Here is a 20,712-nt window from a genome sequence, read left to right as displayed (position 1 = left end):
TTCCTAATTGTCATCTCCCACCTCATTATCCATGACCAAAGTCTCAGTCATAGCCAGATTTGAGGGATTAATAGATGCAGAGGATCTGCAACAAGGAAGGTAACAGTTTTTTCATCCTCTGCCCTGCCCAGGCCATTTCTAGGGTATTTAATTCATCTCTGGCTATCCAGCACTTGGCATGGTGCCTGGCACAGATCAGGAGCTTGATAAATGTTTATTGATTGATTGATTGATTACTGCATTTGAAAAAAGGACATTAATAAGATGGAGGACAACCAAGATGAGGAAGAGATTGGTGACTATGGCACCCAACAATCAGCTGAAAGAACCAGGATTGTTTAATAGAGAGCAGAGAATACTACTACTACTACTACTACTACTAATAATAATAATAATAATAATAATAATAATAATAATAATACTGTAAAGTACAAACACACCCAAAGCAGGACTCCTCTTCCACAACATCCCTGTAGTGATCTACCTTCAGCTCAAAGGCCAGCCCAGCCCACTTAATAGCTTTAAATGTTGAACAGCCTTTCCTTACACCAAGCCAAAATCTACTTCTCTGATACTTGTGCTCAGGATTGATAATTCTGCCTCTGCCCCCTACCCCAAAATAACTCAACTTCTCTTCTGTGTGAAAATCCTAAGGGCATCTCTCATAGATCCTCTGAATCTTCTTTCCTTCAAACTAAAAAGCCACAGGGTTTTTTGTTTTTTTTTTTAACTAATCCTCATATGGCATGGTCACCCCCAAAATCTTTCACCACCTGGGTCCTCCCTGTCCATATACACCCCAATTTGGCAATGTCCTTCATTGAATATGTTCTAAAAATGGTACTCCTGAAGCAGTCTGGCCTGGGCAGACAACTTTCCCTCCGTCATTCTGGATATCATGCCACTCTTAATACAGCCTCTAATCCCAACAGCCTTGTCACATGTTGCACTGATGCATATTAACATTGCAATCCACTAAAAGCCCCAGACCTTTGTAATGATGATAATGGCTAGCTTTTATATAAAATTGGAGCTTTGCAAAGCATTTTATATATGTTATCTCCATTGAGCTGGACAACAGCCCTGTGCTGCCATCATCTGTATTTTACAAATGAGGAAACTGAGGCTGAGAGAAGTTAAGTGACTCATCCAGGTTCACACATAGTTAATATGAGGCAGGATTTAAACTCCATTCCTCCTAACTCCAATTAACAGGAACTATTACCTGGACATACCTCATCCAGTCCATGCTTAGCTGACTTTTATTTTTTTAACACAAGTGTAGGAAATTACATTTTCTGGCAGCTAAGTGGTGAAATGGACAGAGCCTGGAGGCAGGACAAACTGAGTTCAAATCCAGCTTCAGACATTTACTACTTGTGTGACCCTAAACAAGTCTTTTCCTTAGTTTCCTCATCTGTAATATGGTGATAGCAATAGCACTTGCTTCCTAGGTTTGTTCTGAGGATCAAATGAGATAATAATTGTAAAGCACTTAGCACAGTGTTTGGCACATAGTCAGCACCATATAAATGTTTGCTATTATTGTTATTCTGTTATTCAATATGATCTTATTAGATTCAGGGCATCATTTTAGGTTGTCAAGGAATTTTTGGATACTAATTCTATTATCCAGTACATTAGCTATGTCTCCCAGATTTATTTTATTTGAAAATTTGATAAGTATGTCAGCCAAGCTTCATTAAAGCAATTGAATAAAAATGTTGAACAAATTCTTTGCCAGACTTTGATGGCATGCCTCAACTGCCTTCTCTCCGTAGCCCTGTGGCTCCTTTCTCTCAACAATGAGTTTCTCCTCAAGCTTTCATTTTGAGGAAGGACCCAGACCATGAATCTTTCATTCTCCTAACTTCACCACCCTGTCCTTTGCACAGATATCTCCTCCTTCCCCACCCTTTTCAGTTCCCTTTTGTGTTTTGTCTTCCTTCACTGTAATGTAAGCTCCTTGTAAGTAGGGACTGTCTTTTTTTTTTTTCTTTAATTTGTATACTCTAGGGGCAGCTAGGTGGCTCAGTGGATAAAAGCACTGTGGTATTCAGGAGGACCCGAGTTCAAATCAGGACTCAGACACTTGACGCTTACTAGCCGTGTGACCCTGGGCAAGTCACTTAACCCTCATTGCCCCAAGCAATAATAATAATCATAATAATCACAATAATAATAATAATAAGCAAACTTGTATCCTCTGTTCTTAATACAATGCCTAGCACATGATAAGTTCTCAATCAGTGATTACTGACTTGACTTTACAAAACCAAGGACAGGTTTCTTGTATATTCCTCCAAGTTAAAATTGAACTATTAATGATTTTATGTCATTAATTATAGATCCACCTAACAGTGTCATCTAGCCCATGTCTATCATGGCCATAAAAGTAGCATGACAAATTTTTGTCAGATTTGTTGTTGATATCCAGGTGTTCTAGATGTATATCATTCTCCTCATCTACTCCTGTCAAAACACAGGGAGAAGGGAAAGTGAAGTTACCTGGCACAACCTGTTCAAATGTACTTGGAAAAATGACCCTCTTCCTTTGTTAAGAATTATGGTTGCCTCTCTGCAACTATAACTTTTGTGCCTGTTTTTGTGGTCTCTCAAATCATCTCATTTCAGACCAAGTAGTGCATATTTTGTAATTATCCACTGTTTGGAATTATCTGCACTACCATTTCCCTTTATCAACATAGCCAAGTGGATAGTCATCACCAACACTCAGCATTCACTTATAAGAATAATTTCACTGCTGCTCAAAGCATAGGGCATGATAACAGCATTTCCTTTTTCCCCCTGCTCACTGTGCCTGGCACACCCAGAGCTGAATGGCTCCAATCAAATGTTCCTGGGACTGGGAGTCAAAAAGACTCAGGTTGGATCTTGAGCTGTACTCAAAAAAAATGTCCATCTTTATGGAACTTGCCAGGGAAATTGCTGTATTTGTTTAGTCACAAGAAGGAGAAAGTTAGAAAGAATATGAGAGCTGTCTCCGAGTATCTGGACTATCATGAAAAAGATTTGTTCTCCTTGACCCCAAAGGGCAGTTGCAGAGGGGCAGATTTTTAGCTTACTATGAAAACAAATTACAATTACAAGTGTTCTAAGAAACTATTTGAAGAAGTGGTAGAAAGCTCCTCATCAGTGGAAACTGTAGAGTAGAAACTGGATGAGGAAATGTGGAAGGGAAGCAAGATCTCAGGTATTGGTTCTGCTAGAAGTCCCTTCATGAGTTCAAATCCAGCTTCAGACAGTTCTTAGCTGTGTGACCCTAGACAAGTCGCTTATCCCTGTTTGTCTCAGTTCTTCATCTATAAAATGAGCTGGAGAAGGAAACGGCAAGCTACTAAAGCATCTTTGCCAAGAAAACCCCAAAATGAGGTCACAAAGAGTTGGAAACAACTGATACAACTGTGTTCTATGACTTCCTGATACATAGTATTCTATGACTTCCTGCCTCCCTCCATATGGCTACCTATATGGTTAGTACGCCTGCTTTTCTTTTCCCACTTAAAATGTTCTTTCTCATTCTGGATTACACTACCCATCCACATTACAACCAACCTGGACTTTTTCAATTAAAGGAATACAATGTGGGTACAGTGGGAAAATACCAGATCTGGGTTGAAATACTGACTTTGGAACTTACTACTTGTGTGACCTTAGTGACTTGCCTCTCTGGGTCTCCATTTCCTCATCTATAAAATGAAGGGGTTAGATCTGATGACCTCTAAGGTCTCTTCCTGCTCTAAATGTATGATCCACAGAATCCTAGAAAATCAGTGATAGAAGAAAGCATAGAAATTATCTAGTATATGCTAATGCAAATAAAGTGAATGAAGCAATTCCTACTCACAAGAAGTGAAAATCAAGGAAAGTAGTTGATTTTATTTCTGAACCCTTATTCAATTGATAAAGTGCATTTTCTTGATAACTTCTTGGGGGAAAAAAATCACACAGATGTCTATCTTGTACAGTTTATCTTTTTATTGACTAGTTGTATTTTCAAATAGGATAGCTTTTTTACCATATCTGAGGCAATATGGTCAAATTGATCAAGTGGAGTGCTTTCAAAGCCCAACTCTGACACTTACTAGCTGAGCAACCAGGGACAAGTCATTTAACATCTATAAGCCTCAGTTTCCTCATCAATAAAATGGGGATGATACTTGAATTAGCTTCTTCATAGGGTTGTAAAAGTTAGCATTGCTATTCCTAGGGAAGGACCATCCATTACTGGGCTGATGTCCATTAATTGTATGTATGATTGAGCCAAGTGTGTGTTGAGAGGATGAGGTGCCCTGGGAAGTCCCATGCATTCACATCCCACTTTATAGCACATTACTGATTGGAGGTAGTGAGAGACCATTCCATCCCAAATGGCTGACACCTCTTTATAAGATGCTTCTGGGCCTATCAGTTCTCTGTATCCTGGAGGTAGTCTGAAATTACTTAAGGATTGGCAAAAGAGGAATTTGGCCTAAAGGACACTCAGAAAATTGATTCTTGATGATCTTTACTGCTCAGGTTGAGCAGAAAAGGATACGCCAGGCCAGGTGTGTGAGAACCAGGGGCCCTGCCCCCTGCCAAGAAAGACATGAGCTGAGCTTTCTGAGGTTTCAAAGGTCAGATTGGCATCCCAGAAGTTGCCTCTATTCATAGACTGCCTTTAATTCATGTCAATCAATGGACTTGAATGCCACCAGCCAATTAGCTTGGAGCTGTGTGTGGGGATTGCCCCCCTACCTGTTTGACAGGAGGTTTCCAGGGGAATTGAGTGGGATTCTTTCTCTTTGGAAGTGTGAGTGGCTAGGTGAAGGAGCTGTTTCTCTCTCTCTCTCTCCAGGCACAGATGAGAGACAAGGTTTTTCCATTCTTTCAGAGATATGTGCACTCTCGCTTGTTCTCTCTCTCTGTCTCTCTGTCTCTCTGTCTCTCCTAACTTCTAATATATTTTAATAAATGCTTAAAAGCCTAAACTGTTGCTGAAGCTCCTAATTTATAAGTAATTCCTAACTAGTTTCCCCCACACACACTGGGGTGGGGGGGCAGATAAAGACACACATTAGATTTTAATCATCACAGGTGCAAGACTAGATCCCCAAACTCCAGATACCAGGGCCTAAGCTTCTAAAAATATCCGCAAATGTGAGGATCAGATTGAGAGGACTAGATGTCTGAGGGAGGTTGATTGGGCAGGGGGTAGTCAATCAGTCAACAAACATCTATTAAGTGCTTATTTTGGGCCAGGCACTATACTAAGCTGGGGATACAAAGAAAGGTAAAAATGTTCCTGCCCTCAAGGACCTTACATTCTGATATTGGGAAGACAATATGCAAACAATTATGCACATAGATACAATGTAAATAGAAGGTGATCTTAGGGAGAAAAGGGAGTATTAATGGGGTAGACCTGGAAAGACCCATTGTAGGAAGTGGGCTTTAAGCTAAATCTTGAAGGAAACCAGACAAGACAAGAGGTAGAGGCAAGGAAGGAGAGCATTCCTGGCATGGGGTTGGCCAATGGCAAATCTTATGCAAATTGCATAAAATGTCCCCTGTGGATATGTGTTAAGATAAATATTGATACATAGGCAGAACACACTCAGCTAATAAAAGTCCAGCAGAGTTCCTTCAGGCTAAGGTTAAGACTTTTCTTCTTAACCAGGTGCCATATCTTGACCCTTCCTAGTTAGATTAATCTCACCCATCAGGGTTTTCTTTGGTCTGCAGACCACAGCAGTTCCAGATCCTATATTCCAGGGTTATAGTTAGCTATGAGGCTCCAGAAAAGTCATTGGCTCTGGCACTACACTTGAAGAAGTGGTTAGGTTTATATACACTCATACACACAGAATTAAATTACAGCTGTTTGGTCTCCTAAACCAAGTTGAGCCTGGTAAATAATTTCTAAACATACCTCTGCTCTCTCCACATCCACTTTTAATATAAGAAAAAGTTCTTCAGAGAGGGTGCTATTTGGACCCAAGGCAAAAAGTGAAAGGGGATGTCAAGAAAATCATGAAAAAAAAATCAATATATTGGTAAAGGTGACACAAAAAAATACTAAAGAAAATAACACCTTAAAAAACAGACTGGGCCAAATAGCAAAAGAAATACAAAAAGCCAATGAGGAAATGAATGCCTTGAAGACCCGAATTGGCCAAATGGAAAAGGAGGTATAAAAGCTCTCTGAAGAAAATAATTCCTTAAAAATTAGGATTGAGGGGGCAGCTAGGTGGCACAGTGGATAAAGCACCAGCCCTGGATTCGGGAGTACCTGAGTTCAAATCCAGACTCAGACACTTGACACTTACTAACTGTGTGACCCTGGGCAAGTCACTTAACCCTCATTGCCCCCCCCCCAAATTAGGATTGAACAAATGGAAGCTAATGCTTTACGAGAAATCAAGAAACAATAAAGCAAAACCAAAAGAATGAAAAAATAGAAGGCAATATGAACTATCTCATTGGAGAAATAACTGACTTGGAAAATAGATCCACGAGAGATCATTTGAAAATTATTAGACTACCTGAAAGCTATGATCCAAAAAAGCACCTAGACATCATCTTCCAAGAAATTGTCAGAGTGCCCTGATATTCTAGAACCAGAAGGTAAAATGGAAATTAAAATAATCCAACGATCACCTCCTAAAAGAGATCCCAAAATGAAAAATTCCAGGAATATTATAGCCAAACTCCAGAGCTCTCAGGTCAAGGAGAAAATATTGCAAACAGCCAGAAAGAAACAATTCAAGTATTTTGGAGCCACAGTCAGGATAACACAAGATCTAGCAGCTTCTACATTAAAGGATCAGAAGGCTTGGAACATGGTATTCCAGGGTGCAAAGGAAGTGGGATTACAACCAAGAATCACCCACCCAACAAAACTGCATATAATCCTTCAGGGGGAAATATGGGAATGCAATGAAAGAGAGGACTTTCAGGCATTCATGATGAAAAGTCCTGAACTGAATAGAAAATTTAACTTTCAAACACAAGACCCTGGAGAAGCATAAAAAGGTAAACAGGAAAATGACCCAATGGCCATTTGTCTTGGGTCCGTAGAGGACATTCCCATTCAAATACTTGGACTAGATGGCTTTTGAAATAATTTTTATCTCACAGTCCATAATTTTGTGACTATGGAGAAATTATCTAACTAAAATGGGTTTTTTAGGACCAGACTAGTTCCTCCACTCAACCACACCTTCTGTACTTCCCAGAATGTGTGTTTCCCCTGTTAAAAGAAAGCTTTTGACAGAAAGTCTGACATTATATCAATCACCCTTCTGAGAAAAGGATTCTGACTATTCTTGGTGGCCCCAGGCTTACTACTTCATTCCTAATTTTGTCTGATGAACACATATTGGTCTGTTCCATCACACAACAACACTGTTTCCTACCTATACTGCCACCTATCCAGTTCAGGTAGTTTGCTTATTCTGTTGAAAACATCCTGTCTCCTTTCCCACATGAATGCTTGCTCTACATCCTCTTCAATTCTCATCTGTACTTTTAGTTATCATTTCCCCTGCTTCCTCCACACATACACAACAAGTGTGACCTCAACGGCTGTGCTCTAGACCCAGCCTCATTCCCCAAAATCTATTCACAATGTGGCCCAATTCTGGCCCAACCGGACCAACCTGGCCCAGCTCTGCTCCAGCTGAAAGAGCTCCCAGAAAACCTAACAGTTAATCCTGACTGTATCTGCCCATCCATACCAAGGGACAAAGACTCAATTTTTTAAAAAACTGTGCTGGGGCAGCTAGGTGGTTCAGTGGATAGAGCACCAGCCCTGGAGTCAGGAAGACCTGAGTTCAAATCCAGCCTCAGACCCTTGACTAGCTGTTTGACCCTAGGCAAGTCACCTAACCCCAATTGCCTCACCCCCCCCAAAAAAAAAACTGTGCTGTATTTGATCTAATAGAATAAGAATAAATTCATAAAACACCAGGTCTTCCCTTAAGCTTATGAAATTGAGGTGACTAAACCTTGGTAGAAATTGTATGTCAAAGTCCCTGTCAATTAAGGATGAGTCCCCAAACTGCAAATAAAAGTGAGAACAACATTATTATTTAGTGGGCAGAAGTCGACTGAATGACTAGATTACCTAACAAAATGGTGAGGCTGGACTTACTGTTCTAAAGTAGTCATCAGAGTTAGGCAAATGAATTTGATGCCTGTTTAGCCTGGCATGGTAAAGAGTTATATCAACATGTGCTGTTACTTTGTATTTGCTGTGATTTCATCAGCATAAGGTATTCTCAGTGGGCAAAATCCTCCTACCAAAGCAAATTGGTATCTATTGTATTATTTCTAGTCCCAGAGAGTTTCCTGAGTGTACATTGGTAACCAGAGCCTGGGAACATTACCTCAAGTCTCACAGTTAATATAAACTACCTTGAGTAAATATAAACAGCAAAAGAAGCTCCAACTATCTATGGGAACACTTGCAAATAACCCTGGGCCATCCCTGGCACTATGCCTTCTTTGTTCTGTTTCTATATAATACCTGACCTGGCCTGACCTGGGGTTGATCTGGGGATCCATTACACCATTGTGTCCTCCTGCTGCCAAAGATAGGCATGAGACCCAATAAGCTCTAATAAATCTATACTTATACAACCAGACTCACACGAGTCCCTCTTTCTTTGGTATCTCAGCATTGTCTCGAAAAATTTGCATCCCTACAAGTGGCATATCAGAGAAGAGATCAGCCCCCTTAAATTTGGCCTTCCAATTGGTGTAGCTGGCAGGATAGTCTGCCATCCAATAAATCTTGTGTCCTTACACTGAGACAAAAAGAAATGACTTGTCCAGTGGTGTAGAGCCAGTATATGTCCAAGGCAAGACTTTACATCCAGTTCTTTCTGCCTCCAAGGTCAGCTCTTTATCCATAACACTCAGCTGCCCCTCCAGGTCATTGTTGTTGTTGTTGTTATTGGTATTGTTATTATTTATTATTATTATTATTACCCAATATCATGTATGTGGTTATCATATTAACAACAGTGGGATTTAATTGATGACTATTGAATTATGCAGTCCTTTAAGGTTCTGGGTGGAGCCAGTCTCTCACTTTTGCCTGGAGAAGAAAGAATGTCAAATTCCTGCAATAGAGCTCATCTGGGCTTGTGGGAAGGGATTCAAGGGTATAAATTCAACTCACCTGCCATACTGCTCATATTGATAAACCTTCCCTTTGATTTCCGGAGGAGGGGTAAAAAGGCCTTGGTCACCTCCACAGCCCCAAAGAAGTTCACATCCATGCATTGTTTGTAGATATTCATGTGAAGAAGCTCACCATCTCCTACGGTGCCCAAGATCCCAGCATTGTTGATAACAGCCCACAATCCTGGGATAGAAAAGGGAATTTGGGAAAACATGAAACAGAATTCCTGGTCTGTTCAAGATAAAGGAACCTCCTTATTTTACACATTAGGAAATTTTGGCCAAGAGTAGCTGAGCTGGCTAACTTAAGGTTTGCAAAGCGCTTTACATATTAACTTGATCTGAAGGTAAGAAGTGACCTGTGCTAAATACTAGGGATACAAAAAAAAAGCAACAAACCAAACCAAAAAAATTCTCTCTCATGGAGGTTACATTATAATGAGGGAGACAACCTAATATATAAATAGGTACATACAAGATAAATACAATGTAGATAGAAGAATGGCAAGTAGACCTGTATGACTAGACTCTACAATGCTTGAAAGGGAGTAATGTGTTAAGATTGGAAAGGAAGGGGCCAAGTTGTGAACAGCTTTAAATATGAGATGTAAGACTTTTTATTTGGTCCTAGAGGTAATAGGGAGCCAGCTGATTTTACTAAATATGAATTTGGCCATGGCATGGTAGGTAGACTAAGTTAAGGAAAGACTTGAGGGAGACAGACCACTTAGAAGGCTATCGCTGATGTCCAGGTGAAGCAATGAGGGCCTGATCTGGAGAGGTGGCTGTGTAAATATTAAAAAGAAAATATGTGAGGGAAATTGAAGACAAAGAAATTGCAAGATTTAGAAAGTGTTCTGTATTGTGGAGTAAACAAAAGAGAGAGGATGACGATTATAGTAAGATCTCAAACCTGGGAAAGTAGGAGGATGGTGACAGCCTGAACAAGCAATAAAAAAGTTCAGAAGAGGGATAGGTTTGAACAGAGAGAAACTTAATGAGTTTTATTTTGAACACACTGAGTTTGAGAAGCCTGTGAGACATCCACTTTGAAATGCCTAAGAGGTAGCTTGGTAACATGAGAATGGAATTCAGAATAGAGACGAGGCCTGGATAAATAGACCTTTTATTTAGTACTAGTTAAAATAACAGGGCTCATAAAAAGGGGGAAAGGTGATAGCAATGAGTAATGTGAGTATATTGAGGAGGTGTTAATTTATGTTATTAACAGGATGGGGCCTCCTACCTTCAAAGTTGATCTGAGGAAGAAAAAGAGGAAGGTCTCCACAATGTCCCATGGATTTTGAATAGAGCCCTCTCTTTCTTGGTTTAGACAGAATGGCCTGTGTGGCCTCATGCCAGAATTAGCTCAACTTCATTGATAAGAGGTGGTCTATGACTATGCTACTTGTATCAATGGTATATTATGCTATTTCATGCCATCTTATATGATGTACTTTATTATAAGTCCAGATGAATTGTGTGAAAAATAAGAGCATATTGGGAAATAATATAAGCCACAAAAAGGAAGTGACACCAGTTTCTCAAAGGTTATATCAGCATTGTTAGTAAAGAAAATGCCACAGGACGGGAGACATCAGCTTCTAAAATAAGTGAAAGGGGAGTATTGGAAACTACAGATTAACAAGCTTGAAATTTCTGACAAAATCATAGAAGCAATTGTTAGTCAAATGGTTTATAAGAGCTGTGATAAGGAAATAGTGATCAATAGGGACAAACATGAGTTCACTAAGGACAAACTCATCTCTTTTCTTGACAAGCTTACAAGACTGATTTAGCAGAGAAATGCCACATACAAGGCATTTGAATTTCAGCAAGACATTTATAAAGGCCTTCAAGATAGCTTTGTGGACAAGCTTAAGAACTGTGCACTGGCTGAGTGTACTAGAAAGATTCACAGTTGGTTGAATGAGCATACCTCACTCCCTCCTCCCCCTATACCCCACAAAAGGGTTGATTAATGGTATGATGTTAACCTAGAGGGTGGTCTCTAGTGTTGTGTTAAAGATGCATTCTCAGTCATATCTTGTTACATGTTGTTTTTACCAATAGCTTGAATAAAGACACAGATGACAGCTTCTTGTTCTTAAGAGATTTTTAAAGGATATAAAATGAGAATGACATATGATGGATGACATAGAAAAAGTATTTCACCAGTCTGAAACAAAAGGCATCAATGAGTATGATGAAATTTAATAACAAAAAATATAAAATTCTACTTGGGGGGGGTAGCTAGGTGGCTCAGTGGATAGAGCACCGGCCCTGGAGTCAGGAGTACCTGAGTTCAAATCCGGCCTCAGACACTTAATACTTACTAGCTGTGTGACCCTAGGCAAGTCACTTAACCCCAATTGCTTCACCAAAAAAAAAAAAAATTTTTAATTCTACTTTCTTATTTTTTGTTGTTGTTCTTTCTCTCTTTATTTAAAGTTTTGAATTCCAAATTCTATCCCTCTCTCGTTCAGTCTCTCCCTCCCCTCCCCCTTCCCCAAGCTTGCAAGCAGTCAGTATAGGTTATACATGTGCAATTATGTAAAACATTACCATATTAGTCCTTTTTACATTTAGTTTCAAAAAAGTAAAAGACAAAATTATAGAATTGGACATGTACCATTAAAAGCATTTTGATTTGGAAAAAGTTACTGGTTCTGACTGTAACCTCAATATGAGTAATATAAATGAACAGTATATAATCTACTAAAAAGCAAATGCGATATTAGTTTTCATTAATATCAGTATATTGTACAGAACCAGAGGAAGTGCTCTTCTATGTTGGATACCATCAGTCCCCAATGGAGGATTTACAGAAAGACATGGATGAGATCACATAAATTGAGATAACATGTCTGAGTTGCAACCTATGCCAATGTATGAAGTAACCTTACTGATGAGGTCATAGATCCATTTGAAAGATCATGGGATCCTACATCAAAAGTAGGAAAAGTTCTTGGAGGCCAACTAAGCCAAATATTTAATTTTATCAATAAAAAATAACAAACAAAAAGAACAGAAGAGGCCCAGGAAAATGAAGTAGTATGCCCAAAACCACATAGGTATTAAATAACAGTGACATGATTTGAACTTAGGTCTTCTTGGTTCAGAGATAGTGCTCTTTATACAGAACATGAACTTAATGATGAAAGTGATAATCCTTTCTCTCTTGGTCAGACAATATCAGAAACATTGCTTTCAATTCTAAGCAACAATTATTAAGGACATTTTCAAACTATATATATATGTGTGTGTGTATGTATATATGTATATGTGGAGAAAGACTGGAAATATTGGAAAACATACATGTATAATATATATAGGGTGTATATATATATGTATGTGGATTATGTATATATTTATAATACTCATACAGCTATATACTATCTCTCCCAATAAAATGTAAGTTCCTTGAGGGACTTCTCATTCTTGTTATTGTATCCCCAGAACCTAGTACAGTATCTACAGTATGTAATATATGTTTGTTAAATGATTATTTTGTGTATGTGTCATCTCTCTCCACTCAAGAGGGCAGAACTAGAACCAATGGGTGGAAGTCATACCCACAGTAGAAGGAGAAAGGTTTCAACCCAGTATAAGAGGAAAATATGGGATGAGACATGATTTCATTAATATAGGGTAGTCCTAATAAGGAAATTCTCGCTACTAATGCAGGTCAGTAACTCCTCTGCATTTTATGGTTTGAGAGGGTAGCCTGGGCATTGAGAGGTGACCTAACTAGCTCAGGGTAACAGAGTAGGAGCCATATCACTTCTCTATATGCTACACCACACTGCATGTCAAGGAAGGGATATAATCCTAACATTTACAGTTGTCTGACAATAGAAGGGGTTGCTTGCTGAGCACCCCTTCACAAGGCGGTGCTGAAGCAGAGACTTAATGACCACTTAATAAAAATATTGTGGAGGGGATTATTATATTAGGTGGAAAATTCAAGTAGGTGACCTCCAACATCTCTTCCAATGCTAGGATTCTAATGATTCCATAACTACTTGTAAATTTACTTCCTGTTATCAGGAAAAGGGGCCTGCCTACCCAAACTGCAAAGTATTACAGTTCAAGTGATACAAGTTATTAAGTTGATGACTCAGTTTCCAGACAAACTGCTTCCCATTTTTTACCTATAAAATACTTGTGTCATTTATTAGCAGAAGGAGGACACACCCCTTCCCTATAATAATAGTAGGGTCCCAATACCTGTGTGCTGCACCTTTTCTGCAATTCGAGCTTGAACTTCTTTTATCTGGGCTGGGTTGGTAATATCCATTTGAAAAACAGAAATTCTCTTGGAGCAGCTCTTTTTCAATGCCTCTGCTCCAGGTCCTTTCTCATTCAGAACACCCACAAATACAGTGAATCCCAACTCATCCAGGTACTTTGACAGGGCATGGCCAATCCCAGAATCTCCACCTGAAAGCAACCAAGCAATTCCACCAGTGAGGACCACAACCAAAACAAGCCCAAGGGTATCTTAACAAGTTTTGGAGGATGATCACTCAGTATTGGATTGAATTATTATTGTGATGGTGATGATTCCAAGAGATGATCTCTAGGTCCTTTCTATCTCTAAATTCCATGGTCTTACTGTTAACTTTCCTTTCTCCCCTCTCCCTTTGATAGGGGAGGGAACAGTATATTATCTATCAATTACATGGAAAGGTGTAATTTTACTATTAAAATTCCATCAAGGTCTAGGACTCTTGGTCACTGGCTCATGGGAATCTGGAATTGAAGCATAGATGAATAAATTATATCCAGAGCACCTGGCTGACTAATCCTAAATTCACAAGAGATTTTCCTGAAAGAAAGAGGTCATTTTCATTTTGGGAACCTTTAGGGGAAGAGTTCATAACTAAACAAGTGATAGGATCACACAAGACTAAAATGGACAATTTTGAATATATAAAATTTAAAAGCTTTTGGGATGAATATAATATGGTAAAAATTAAAAGGAAAGATAAGGGAAGGGAGACCATCTTTGCAAGAGGTTTCTCTGATAAAAGTCCCAGTTACAATTTGGTTTTATGGATAAATTCATCCCATTCACATTCTAAGCTACAATTACTTGTCGTCTATTCTCCTCCTTCCTATTTTTCCCCACTATCCTTCTCCCTCCTCAATGCTCTGCTTTACTTCTACTTGCTACTTTGCCCTTCTATTCCTTACCCTACCCACCTCTCTGAGTCCCTCCATTATCTTCTCCCCCTCCCTATCCCCTGTTAACTCTTATGAAGATTAGTTTCCATCACTACCCATTCTCCCCTCTATTAGCTTCTTCTGTATAACTTTTTCCTTTTGTACCTCATTTGTATGATATAATTACTCCATTTTACCTCTCTCTTTGGAGTTTTAGTTTTTTAGAATCACCCCATCATACTCAGATCAGCCAAAGCCTTTATATCAAACAACCCCAAATAATAATGACCGTCATACAATTAATGCTAGTATTTTCACATATAAGAAGTAAATACTTTGTCCTTGTTGAGTACCTTATAATTGGTCTTTATGTTGAATTTTCCCTTAAATTTTGGGGGTTTTTTGTCATAAAAACCTGAAACTCTTTCAATTCATTAAATATTCTTTTTTTTATTCAGGATTATACTTAACTTTGCTTAGTAAGTTACCCTTGGTTGTAACCCCAGCTCTTTTGCTCTACAGAATATAGTATTCCAAGACCTATGGGTCTTTAACATAGTAGCTGCTAAGTCTTCTATAATCCTGATTTCCAATATTTTGTCCTTAACTTGGGAGCTTTGAAACTTGGTTATGATATTCCAGTAGGTTTTTCTCCTGGGATCTCTTTCATGTGGTGATCATTAGATTTTTTTTCTATTTCTGCTTTACCTTCTTGTTCTACAACTTTAAGGCAATTTCCCTTGATAATTTCTTATAATATTGTATCACAATTTTTAAAAAAATCATTATCTTCAGGTAGTCCAATTATTTTTATATTATTTCTCCTTGATCTGTTGTCCAGATCAGTTGTTTTTCTGTTGAGATGTTTCACTTTCTCTTCTATTTTTTCATTCTTTTGGTTTTGTTTTATGATTTCTTGTTTTGTTAAAATGTCATTATCTCCCCCTTCCCAAATTCTAGTTTTCAAGGAATTCTTTTCTTCCTTAAGTTTTGGTTTTCTATTTCAAGGTGATAGACTTTCTTTTCATGATTTTCTTGGATTGCTCTTATTTTTTTTTCTAATTTTTCCTCAATCTCTCTTATTTGGCTTTTAAAGTCCTTTTTAAGTTCTTCCAAGAACTCTCTCCGTGTTTTGAAGGTTCATCTAGTCAACTCCTTCACTTTACCCCTTCTTCACAAAGACTGTCCTCAAAAGACTTTCATTCCAAAGGTGCTGAATAAATTTATGATTTATTATCAGAAAATGTTTGATTTGTATGCCTAGTTTATATACCTGTATACCTAGGGTCATGTAAAAATTTTCTCAGGTGAAAAGGGGTCATGAGTGGAAAGAGTTTAAGAATTTCTGTTTTTAAAGGAAAGAATATCCCAGCCCACATGTCAGAATGATACTATTAGATATTTCTTCTACCATGCCTGGTTATCTATGAAACTTTCAATATTATCTTTTAACATAAGTAAGTAACATTTTTCCCTTGAAGTGACATGTTTAAGTCATTGAGTTTTTCAAAAATACCCAACAAATAACACAGCTTTGAAAGCCATAAATCATTATGAAAAAAATTTATAAAATTGGATTTCTGCTCAGTCAAAATCATAAAAACTTCATCTTTCAATTTCAATAATCTTTTTAAACTTTGCTCTCTTGAGAGCCACCTTACCTTTGCATGTAGTACTAAGTTTTTGTAAAAGGAGTCCATGTCTTTGCAAAGTTTGAAAACAAATGACTGTTAAGGGCATGGCTTTTAACGAAGTTAATGATTTTGATAGTATCACAAAGCACAACCTCTGACTCTGATGATATTTTTTTGGCTATGAGTGCTTCCCAGTGGATCATGCAGTAAGTAAAAGTGATATTTTCATTGCCACCAGCTTTAACTTTTGCTACAAATTCAACATTCTCACCCATCATTGCTCCAGTACCATCTGTACAGATTCCAATGCAATTTTCCACTGTAAACCTTCATTTGTGAAAAATTTATCAACTTTAAGATATATATTTTCCTCTCTTGTATGCCCTTCCAGAGGACACCAAAAAATATCCCCCATGTATGCTTCCTTCAGTAGCAAATTTCTCAAGACATTGTTTTTCTTTATTTGATGATTTTAAAAGTTGTCCAAAATATTTCTTTGGTTATTGAAGTACACTACATGCTTGGTATTAAGATGTCATTTTTGTTTCAATGGTTTCATGCTCTCCACAGCCAAATCTTCACTATAAATTTAGCAAAAAGTTTTTTCCACACCATCAGCATAATTAGAAGTAAATCCATATTGCAAAAATGATTTGACATATTTTCTTTATTTTTTTTTGTCCATTTAGGTGTACTACAACCTAGTAGCAAAGACCCTGACACGTTATCAGTATTTTTACCTCTTCTGTCAAAACATAGCCACTCATCCATAACCCAAAAATATTTTTATCCTAAAATAAAAATATTGCTAATAATTTCTCAAATAAATACTAGCTTTAGTTTATGAAATTACATTTGTTTGTGCTTAATTTATAAAATTGATGTTTACACATATACAGACAGTGGTGATGGTGAAGAAATATTATTAAAGGGCTTTTGTCTTTACTTGCTGCAATTAAACACTTATTTTTCTATAAAAGGATATAACAGCAATTTTAAAAAATCAAACATTCTAACACAATCCAATCCAAAGATATACTAATTTGATACTTAGAATGCTGAGGAAAGGGGCAGCTAGATGGTGAAGTGGATAGAGCACTGGCCCTGGATTCAGGAGTACCTGAGTTCAAATCCTGCCTCAGACATTTAACACTTACTAGCTGTGTGACCCTGGGCAAGTCACTTAACCCCAATTGCCTCACTAAAAAAAATAATAATAATAAATAGAATGCTGAGGAATGACGGTAGGAAAATATTTTTATTTTCCCATAACTATTATGTTTCTGTAAGAGCTGAAAACTTTTTATGTACAGTAAAAACATTGCAATTCATAACATACAGTAATCTTGAATCTAAACTGAGGTGTTTCTGGCAATGTTTGTTGGTATTACATGGTGTGATGGTATGCACAGTGCAAAGTGAGTATGTTGTGTGTTCGGAACCAAGGCTTCGGTGAAGTCGCATGACGCAACATGGGCAAGTGGATTCATTACAAGTTTGATTTTGAATTCATTTTTGGTCATTGCATACTCAGAAACTTTTTACGGTTGCCAAATTTTTGGCAAGCCCCACATTCAGCCACGTGACCCCAGATGGGGTCGTGACCCACAGTTTAAGAAGCTTTGCTTTAAAAAGTACTGAAACTGTTACTGAGATGTGGTTGGCTCAGAGGAGTAAGGCTATGGTTGTCCATGTGACTTCCTGGTCACCTGAAGGTGTGTGTGTGTGGGGGGGAGGTAACATGAGGAACTCCAGGAAGGACCTGAAGCTTGACCAGTGAACCACCATAGGCAACACAGAAGTAAAGAACATGTGTTCAATGGAATCAATACTATATCCCATAATATTCCTATATCAAGTATCCTCTCTGCATTCTGAATGCCTGTCTTTTGCTATGATTAGGCACGTCTCCTTTTATTCATTGTTAGATGAAGTACCAGCATCTCATTTTGTTTTAATCTGAAATGCCAGCCTGATATTGTCATCCCTGGTCTCTTATACTGGCTATCCTCAGGTCATTAATGCTGTCTAGGCTTAACATGGGTGGTGAGGAGAGGGTGTCTGTGAGAGGTTAGAAAGTGCTGACACAAGCCAAGGAGCCAGTGGGAAGTCTAACAAAGCTGGGAACAATGGCTGAGATTCTAAGTCATCCCTAGAGGTTGGTCAACCATCCAAATAGCAAGGAAAGGACTTTCACAATAACTCTGGTCCCTCACTCCCTTTTTTTGTAACAATCTCCTTTCCACCTCATTGAGTTTGATTGAGGATTAAGTATTGTTTACTGGGTGTCATTTCTTTTAATAGCATTTCTAGGCACTCAGCAATTTTCACCCACATGGATTCTTAAACAGAGGCCAAAATGGAGTTGTCACTTGCTCCTTTTGACTAGTTTCCAGAATGCCCATGGGAGCAATATACAATGAAGCACTGAGAACCAAGCTCTACCCATCCTGACTCAGAGATCTTTTAGCATCACCTGGGATGCTCTAATTAAGGAACTTAGCCTTCACCTTAAAAGCTGGCCCTGAAGACCAAGAAGAACCAAACTGAACTCAAATTTTAGTCAGCCTTCACTAGAAGTTCAAGGTATAAAAGGGGAAAAGGGAATAAGCATTTACCAAGTGCTTTTTATGTGACAAGCACTATGCTAAACATTTCTACACGTTTTATTTCATTTAATTATACGAGATCAGTGCTATCGGTCCTACTTTACAGTTGAGGAAACTGAGGCAGACAGAGGTTAAGTGATTTGCCCATGGTCACACAGCTAGTAAGTGTCTGAGGCTGAATTTGAATTTGGATCTTTCTGTTCTTTTTTTTCCAGGGCAATGAGAGTTAAGTGACTTGTCCAGGGTCACACAGCTAGTAAGTGTCAAGTATCTGAGGTCAGATTTAAACTCAGGTCCTCCTGAATCCAGGGCTGGTGCTTTATCCACTGCACCACCTAGCTGCCCCTAAACTTGGATCTTTATGAATCCAGATCCATTGCTCTATCCACTGCATCATCTTCCTTAAGATGAAATTGCAAGTGATAGGCAAAAGTATAAAATAAATTAATATTTGTAAAATGCTTTGAAAACCTTAAAGTACTACATAAATGCTTGTTGTTGTAACAAGTAGGAGTGGATAGAGTGTTGTATTTGGAGTAAGGAAGACCTGAGTTCAAATCTTGCCTCAGATACTTGCTAGTTGTATGATTCTGGACAAGTCACTTAACCTCAGCCTGTTTCCTCATTTACAAAATTGGGGGTGGGGGTGATAAAAGCACCTATAGGTGATATATCACAGGGTTGTTGTGAGGATCAAATGAGATAAGATTTGTAAAAGACTCTGAAAACCTTAACGTGTTATAGATGTGCTAGCTATTCTTAATAAAAAAGATACGGGGGGGGGGGGGGGAGATACAAGTTGAATTCCATTCTCCAGAAACAAAAGGCTTTCACCATGATTCAGCAACAACCCAGCAGGTTGAACCTGAGCATGGGATCAGCAGGTCTTTAGGGGAAAATTAGAATCATTGGGGTTTATTCACCAAAGGGGGTGGTCAGCACCCTTCCCTCCCTCTCCAACCCCCTATCTTATCTAGACAGGAGGAAAGAGTCCTTCCTAGCCTAGTGGCAAGCAATATCTGGGTAGATGATATGCTCTGGGTGAGAAAAGGAAACTGCTTATCCCTGCCCCTGCAATTTCCTTTTCGTCTCCTCCAACAGGAGTCTTAGGAAGTACACTCAAATTCAGCTAGGTGGCAGAGTGGATAAAGTGTCATTTACCTGAGTTCAAATCCGGCTTCAGACACTTGCTAGCTGTGTGTCACCCTGGGCAAGTCACTTGACCCTGTTTGCCTCCAAGAGAAAAGATTCAGTTACAAGTCTTTTTTCATGATGACCATGCCTCCTTTTGACTTATACAAATCCTGGTCATCTCGTGGAATCCAGATGAAGTTCTCCCTCTACCCTGAAGCCTTCATTCACTTACTGTTCTAGCATAACCTGACTTCTCCCACCTCTAGTTGTTGTATTTCAGTCATGTCTGACACTTTGTGACTCCATTTGGGGTTTTCTTGGCAGAGATATTGGAATGGTTTGCCATTTCCTTCTCCAGCTCATTTTATAGATGAGGAAACTGAGGTAAATAGGGTTATGTGACTTGTCCATGGTTACACACAGCTAGTAAGTGTCTGAAGCCAGATCTTAACTCAGGAAGACCCATCTTCCTGACTCCAGGCCCAGCACTCTATCCATCTAACTGTCCAAATATGTAACTTAGAACCTCCTTAACTCCAGAATCATACCACTACTTGCATTCAGTATGAAGGCTACTACTTATATTTAATATGAAGGCTTTATTTGGCCCAAACTCCCATCTGCTGCATTCTCTATTAACAGATCAGGTAGAGAGTCATGAATCAAGTAACAAATCATTTCGTTAAAACAGAATAGCAGGGGCAGCTAGATGGTGCAGGGGATGGAGCACCGGCCCTGGAGTCAGGAGTACCTGAGTTCAGATCCGGCCTTAGACACTTAACACTTACTAGCTGTGTGACCCTGGGCAAGTCACTTAACCCCAATTGCCTCACTAAAAAAAAAAAAAAAAAACAGAATAGCAAAGTAAATAGCAAAGCAAATCCAATCATAGAATAATTCCCAAATCGTCTTCCCTCCACCACTACCCAAATGAATGTAACCTCCCACAGATTCCTGCACTGAAACTCTAGGAAACA

General features: G+C 38.6%; 1 protein-coding gene across 1 annotated transcript in view; it reads right to left on the bottom strand.

Annotated features, from left to right (window-relative positions):
• Positions 1-20,712, bottom strand: part of HSD17B2 (hydroxysteroid 17-beta dehydrogenase 2) — a 73,565-nt gene that overhangs the window by 29,533 nt on the left and 23,320 nt on the right. The window contains exons 2-3 of the mRNA XM_043987965.1: positions 13,420-13,632; positions 9,188-9,373 (exon numbers count right to left, since the gene is read on the bottom strand). Of these exons, the coding sequence (XP_043843900.1) occupies positions 9,188-9,373; positions 13,420-13,632 (399 nt within the window). The remainder of the gene's footprint in view (positions 1-9,187; positions 9,374-13,419; positions 13,633-20,712) is intronic.

This window comes from Dromiciops gliroides, chromosome 2 (assembly GCF_019393635.1).
Source record: "Dromiciops gliroides isolate mDroGli1 chromosome 2, mDroGli1.pri, whole genome shotgun sequence".
In the NCBI taxonomy this organism is placed as follows: Eukaryota; Metazoa; Chordata; class Mammalia; order Microbiotheria; family Microbiotheriidae; genus Dromiciops; species Dromiciops gliroides.
The sequence above is the reverse complement of the archived record's forward strand: the minus strand, read 5'-3'. Positions and strand labels throughout refer to the sequence as shown.